Here is a 6575-nt window from a genome sequence, read left to right as displayed (position 1 = left end):
TTCTTTATTTTATGTTTATTGAAGACGTCAAAAAAAACATTATTATCAAATAGTTAAGCTTAAGCCTATCGCCTACTGCAATTTGTTTCTAAGAAGCATATAATGAATATGTTCTATTCTTCCTAGAACCCAACATGCCCCAAATCTGTGGGTATTTGTGTATAAAAGAAGTAACCAAAATAGCAGCTGGGGCAGCGGAGCCGACTGCGACTCCGTCTCCGTCTGAAATAAATCGCTAGTAGATTATTCGTGCTGGCACCCAGTTGCTCCTGCTCCGGCTCCTGCTCCTACTCCCACTGGCCAGGCTTCTTTCTTTTACCAAACTTTTTCGGCTGATGGCGCGCGTCTGTGTGTATGCCACGAAAAATTGACAGCCGCAACGCAAAGAGGACAATTTGGTTGGCGTTCGTCTCGGAGTTTTCGAGTCGCCGTTGGATAGGTAATTTTCGCTGTTGGTATTTAATTTATGACTCGTGTTTCCGTCTTGTTTCATTATTTGCCTTTTATTAATTTGTTTACTTGTTTATCTGTGCATCGCTCAGCGCAGCGGTGAGCTGCTCACTTTTTCCACCCAGCCATAAGCCGTGCCAGGCCACCAAGCCAACCAGGCATTGACATTCCTGGCCAGCTTTTTATGGCCTTTTAATACACACACACACATTACCTGGAGCGGGCTTAAGCGCAGATAGACAGCTCCATGCAACCCATGTGGCAATACATGTGGCACACGGTGTCTGTTGCCTTGGCTTACTGTTCTACTGTTGCTTCGTGTTCTTTCCGGCAGCGGGCGAAACTTTCTCTTGGACGCTTTTATCTGAGGCGTGGGCGATGCCGTCGACATCTCAGCTTTCTCCGCCGGACTCTCCGCCTTCTTACCAGGTTGCATGTACAGCGGGCTAGGTCGTAAACATCTTCTTTCTGGCTAGAGATGCGTCGAGTGTAGGTGAGTGTACCTATTTCGTTATTGGGTACCTTAATGTACAAAGTGTAAAGTATATTTTTTTTTATTTTAGCAAAGGCATTGCAAATTGCCATTAGATGCTGATAGTACTTCATAGCAAGTACCATGTCCCTTTATTAGGTGCGGTTCCTAATCATCTCTTCCTGCAAAGCTTCCTAATCCTTCCCAGCTTTTATTATGCTCCTCGGCTCAAGGGTATAGTATGGATGTCGTTGTAGCGGAGGTGGGTTAATTAGAGTCCTAAAATTGTGGATCAAGATAAACCAGCATTCGTCGTAGGTAGTTTTACCGCCAAAGATAAAAACCAATCTTTTGCTTTACTGCGCCTTCACAGTGAAGTGTATGACAGCTTTGAGTTGAAATATTTGTGATGTTGGTACTCAGATTTTACTCTTAATGAACTTTAGTTTACGCACTCCCCCGTTTTCAAGCTGCGCCGTGCACTCAGGCATTTTAGTGGCCATCCGGATGAGAACTTAAGCTTAACGGACGGATATTCGCCGCCGCTTGTTGCTCACTTGAGGCATAACGCTCATACGCCATGTTGCACAAGTCGCGTAAAGATGATGGCACATTTTTTGGTTTAGTGCGAGCCACTTAATAGACCACAAAACGCAGCCAGAGCCTCGTAAAGCAGCAAAGCACATTTATTCGCCCATCTGTATGTGTGTGGGTACCAACGGCAACCAGCAAATGGCCACAAATGACACGTTTGGTGTTAAATGGAGGTCGTCCAGCACGCATACTGAGTTCCCATCGTACATGTGCCTGTGTGAGTGTTGAGGCAGGCTGTATTTGCCTCTGTGTGTGTGTGTGTGTCGCAGTTACGGCTAAATTGTTTGTACAACATGCATGTAGAACAAGCATAAATCCCAACCACATCCACTTTCATGTCCACATTCCCATCCACAGCAACGTGCGGCGAGACAAACTGAGCCCAACCGACTGGCAATTAAAGCCGCTGAGCTCCAGCTCTCGCTCACTCACACACGCACACACACACGGGTACAGGTGGGACCCATTGTGATGGCCAGCGAGCACTGGGCTTTTGTTTCTCTGCCATTGCGGACCCAATCGCTTAATCGTATTAACCATTGCCACAATAAATCAATCGGAATTGTTTGCACTCAGCCGGACTTTATGGCTGTTGCTTCTACGGTTAAGCCTTGATATATGGAACAGTATTTAGTGGATGCAATAAACATAGTATTATGGGATTAAATTTGTTTAATGGTTATTATTATTAAATCCCTTACTTTAGAGGCATTGTAAAATATGAATAACATATATATAGTTCACTGTTAGCTATTTTTATGCGATCGTGGCGTTGGCGACCTCGTTGAATTTAAGTAAACCGAAGGCGTTATCTGTGGGTTTGCTGGTTTGCTTAAGTGTGTGTGTTTCGTCTCCTGTGTATTTGTGCTGCTGCTAATGAGCTGTAACCAAAGGCAACAGAAGCGACCACAAGTCCCGAGCGCCGAGGCAGGCCAACAATACATTTACGGCAAATTGAATTCAACAATAACTACAGCCACGACCCACATGAGAAAGCCCGCCGGCCGTCAATCACACTCACACAAACACACACACACACACACTTTCGGGAGAAAGGTGAAAGTTGGGAATGGGTGGGGCAAGAGCAATGTGTCGTGAGCTGTCGCCATTGTGACTTTTATTGCAGGAGGCAGTTGCCATTGCTGCTTTTTCCACTGCAATTATCAGCTGCAGGTACGTACCCATATATGTATGTACATATGTATGTTCGTATGTAGGTTTGCCTAGTGCCGAAACAATCACACCATAGACTAGTGTCAGATAGTTGCTAACAGCTTGGAAGGAAAATTGTTTGATATAATTCAAAAATTTTAATAAAAATGTATTTATTTACTTACTTTCCGCAAATTGCACCGCAATTATTACGAATTTTATATAACAAGAAAGTCATTAGTAACATGTAATATTTATGCTCACAAAGGGTATGAACATTTGATTTTAAAAACACCTTTTTCATGACCACAAATGTTAATGCTGCCTGCACGAAGACCATTTGTCTTGGTTTCACATGGCCAAAAGCAGACGCCACAGTGTAGGATTGAAAAAATGGAGCAGGCAGCTTTAATTGCATGGAGCAGAAAAACCAGCCAGTACAAAAACATGGCACTTTGTGCCAGCAAGGAAAACAAAAACCCAATTGGCTTTTGGCGGGGAATGAAAGTGAGCCGGAATAAGGGAAAGCCAAAGTCCAAACACAAGATTTTATTGACACTTTTTGTTAGCAAGTTAAATGTAAATATTTAAGTTTATCGAACATTCCGCCACTTTTGCTAGGGGATGTGACTATAACAATAATTTAGCAAACGTAATAAACAAACGTTTAGTGAAAGCACTTGATCTTTGAGAAGCACTTCCTGCAGATCGGAGCCATCGTCTCATCCTTGCAGTCATACACAAAAAGAGTAGACTGTTGGTTAGTTTTTGAGAATCGAGAGGACAACTGAGATTCATAGTTTTGGGAATACGTCGGCGAAAGACAGATCTCCGACTGTTCTCTGAGGGTATTCCACTGCTCCACCTTCTCCTTGTACTCGTCCATTGCCGTCCTGGCCGCCTCCAGCCACACGACCTTGTCCTCATCGATCATGGCTCGCCACATTTCACCGCCCTTGACAGACACGTCCTGGATACTGATCTCGGGATGCTTCGCTTTTATGTGCTTGCGCCCGTTGGAATTCATCCACATCAAGAAGGCACTCATGGGTTTTTTGGGGCGCGGTCCGCAGTCTGACATCGTTGTCGTAATAATTAAATGTTAAAAAGGTAAAATTCTATTTAAAATTTATTTGGAAAATTTGTTGTAGATATAAAAAATGCTACGAATTGGAATGTATTCCGTTAAGATCTAAAAGAGCACATGATAAGTAATGCGAAATCAATGTCAATGCCTACTAAATACTTTTACTTTATTAGAAAGGATATTTTTATATCACCAATTTTCAGTATTTAAAAAAGCGTTACCACGATTTTCAACCAGGGCTCCCTAAGTAATCGGCTATCGATTAACATCGATATTTTAAAGGCCGCCTTGAATGTGGTGCAAAATATGCCTAATAATAATAAGCCAATTTAGGTTTTATATATTTTTGATGCTGCGCTAATGTTACACATAATATAAGCTTATATATGTTATCGAATCCTTGCTCTCCAAGAAAAAATGTTGCACTCGATAGTATCGAATCCACATCGGGTTTTTGTTCATCTCGAATACTTAAAGTGAGTCAGGCGGTTTAACGTGCGGTTTTTCAGCGTATTTGATTTATCTGTTTTTTATTAAAAGTCGCCGAGAACTTAAGAAAATGTCGACCCTGGCCTCTCCTCTGTCCATTGCTGGCACCCGCCAATCCGGCGCATCGGTGCGCACACAGAACGGTGAGAATTCCGGGGTTTTTGTCAACATCTGCAGTGCGTTTACCGGCGGAGCACGTTTCTTACTCATCGCGAGTCACGCTCTCCATGGAGAAGGTTCCGGAACAAACCCGGGGGAGGGCGATCCTAGTCTAATTGGATTAACAAAAAGACTCATTGAATCCAAGGAGCTACAAGATCCTGTGGACAAGCCTCTGCGAAGTGAGGTTATGACTACAACTCGGCTTTTATATGCTTTCAGTTATGGCTGCTCTGTCCATATCGAACATCGTGAAGAGCTCCTTGGGACCCGTGGGTCTGGACAAGATGCTGGTGGACGACATCGGCGATGTCACAGTGACCAACGATGGAGCTACCATTCTGCGACTGCTGGAGGTGGAGCACCCGGCAGCCAAGTGAGTTGTTGATGTGGGAAATCTTTCCAAGAAGTACTCATTTCTAAATATTAAGGGTCCTTGTTGAGCTGGCTCAGCTGCAGGACGAGGAGGTCGGCGATGGCACTACCTCGGTGGTTATCCTGGCCGCTGAGCTGCTGAAGAACGCCGACGAGCTGGTCAAGCAGAAGATCCATCCTACCTCCATCATCTCCGGCTACCGCATTGCTTGTAAGGAGGCCTGCAAGTACATCTCGGAGCATCTGACCGCTCCCGTTGATGAGCTGGGCCGCGATTCCTTGATTAACATTGCCAAAACCTCGATGAGCTCCAAGATCATTGGTGCTGACGCAGAGTTCTTCTCCGCCATGGTTGTGGACGCTGCCCAGTCGGTAAAGATCACAGATCCCCGTGGGCAGGCAGCCTATTCGATTAAAGCCATCAATGTCCTGAAGGCCCATGGCAAATCTGCCAGGGAATCGGTGCTGATTCCCGGCTACGCCTTGAACTGCACCATTGCCTCCCAGCAGATGCCCAAGAAGATTGTGAACGCCAAGATTGCCTGCCTAGACTTCTCGCTGCAAAAGACCAAGATGAAGATGGGCGTCCAGGTCTTGATCAACGATCCCGACAAGTTGGAGGCTATTCGTGCCCGTGAGCTGGACATTACCAAGGAGCGCATCAACATGATCCTCGGAACCGGTGTGAATGTGGTATTGGTTAGCGGCGGCGTTGATGATTTGTGCATGAAGTACTTCGTTGAGGCTGGAGCCATGGCTGTGCGTCGTGTGAAGAAGAGCGATCTGAAGATCATTGCTAAGGCTACCGGCGCCGCCTTCATTACTTCGCTGACCAACATGGACGGCGAGGAGAGCTTCGATGCCTCAATGGTGGGAGAGGCCGCAGAGGTGGCCCAAGAACGCATCTGCGATGATGAGCTTATCCTCATCAAGGGCACTAAGGCACGGTAAGTGCAGACGATAGCATGCAGTAACATAGTTTCCTTTATCGTATCCTTATGCTCTTTTAGTGCTGCGGCATCCATTATCCTGCGTGGTCCCAATGACTTCTACTGTGATGAAATGGAGCGCTCCGTCCACGACGCTCTGTGCGTGGTGAAGCGTGTGCTGGAGAGCAAGAAGGTAGTAGCCGGCGGCGGCTGTGTGGAGGCTGCCTTGTCGATCTACCTGGAGAACTTTGCCACCTCGTTGGCTTCCCGCGAACAGCTGGCCATTGCCGAGTTTGCAAAGTCGCTGCTGGTCATTCCCAAGACTCTGTCCGTGAACGCGGCCAAGGATGCCACTGATCTGGTGGCCAAGCTCCGCTCCTACCACAACTCCAGCCAGACGAAGCCCGAGCGTTCGGATCTTAAGTGGACCGGTCTGGATCTGATCGAGGGTGTGGTTAGGGACAACAAGAAGGCTGGAGTATTGGAGCCCGCCATGTCAAAGATCAAGTCGCTGAAGTTCGCCACGGAGGCCGCCATTACCATTTTGCGTATTGACGACATGATCAAGCTGAATCCGGAGGACAAGAGCGGAAAGAGTTACGCCGATGCATGCGCTGCCGGCGAGCTGGACGGTTAGACATTCTTCACCGCGAGCGAAGCACATTTCTTCTATCTTGTTTAGGCATTTAATTTTAATAAAATCACTCACTTTCAATTGTCGCCCCATTGATTGTAACAACAATTTAATTGTGTTGCCCTTCGCGATCTGTATTAACACCGCACATCCGCAATCCTTTCTCATCCATGCTTCAATGTATAATAAACTGATCTTCAGAATATGCTGAGGCGTAAACTAAATTGGAGGGAA

At 46.1% G+C, this 6575-nt stretch overlaps 2 protein-coding genes across 2 annotated transcripts; one reads left to right on the top strand and one right to left on the bottom strand.

Moving 5' to 3' along the window:
* Positions 1 to 3165: 3165 nt before the first annotated feature.
* LOC6729113 (high mobility group protein D) lies at positions 3166 to 3885 on the bottom strand. The gene has a single exon (XM_002104398.4). It carries the CDS (start codon positions 3747 to 3749, stop codon positions 3336 to 3338), a length of 414 nt encoding a protein of 137 aa, XP_002104434.1. The 5' UTR covers positions 3750 to 3885; the 3' UTR covers positions 3166 to 3335.
* A 310-nt stretch (positions 3886 to 4195) lies between these two features.
* Positions 4196 to 6565, top strand: LOC6729112 (T-complex protein 1 subunit alpha). Its single transcript, XM_002104397.3, has 4 exons — positions 4196 to 4387; positions 4626 to 4779; positions 4835 to 5725; positions 5789 to 6565. Exons 1-4 carry the CDS (start codon positions 4315 to 4317, stop codon positions 6342 to 6344), a joined length of 1674 nt encoding a protein of 557 aa, XP_002104433.1. The 5' UTR covers positions 4196 to 4314; the 3' UTR covers positions 6345 to 6565.
* Positions 6566 to 6575: the final 10 nt, after the last annotated feature.

Source organism: Drosophila simulans, chromosome 3R, assembly GCF_016746395.2.
Source record: "Drosophila simulans strain w501 chromosome 3R, Prin_Dsim_3.1, whole genome shotgun sequence".
NCBI classification, from domain to species: domain Eukaryota; kingdom Metazoa; phylum Arthropoda; class Insecta; order Diptera; family Drosophilidae; genus Drosophila; species Drosophila simulans.
Note: the sequence above shows the minus strand (reverse complement) of the source record. Positions and strands in the feature narration are given on the sequence as shown.

What these genes read in the sequence shown, in the direction of transcription:
- LOC6729113 (XM_002104398.4), bottom strand. Translation starts at nt 3,749, where the DNA reads ATGTCAGACTGCGGACCGCGCCCCAAAAAACCCATGAGTGCCTTCTTG.
- LOC6729112 (XM_002104397.3), top strand. Translation starts at nt 4,315, where the DNA reads ATGTCGACCCTGGCCTCTCCTCTGTCCATTGCTGGCACCCGCCAATCC. An exon ending in ATCGGTGCGCACACAGAACG is followed by an intron (nt 4,388 to 4,625) that starts GTGAGAATTCCG and finishes ATATGCTTTCAG; the next exon opens with TTATGGCTGCTCTGTCCATA. An exon ending in ATCAAGGGCACTAAGGCACG is followed by an intron (nt 5,726 to 5,788) that starts GTAAGTGCAGAC and finishes ATGCTCTTTTAG; the next exon opens with TGCTGCGGCATCCATTATCC.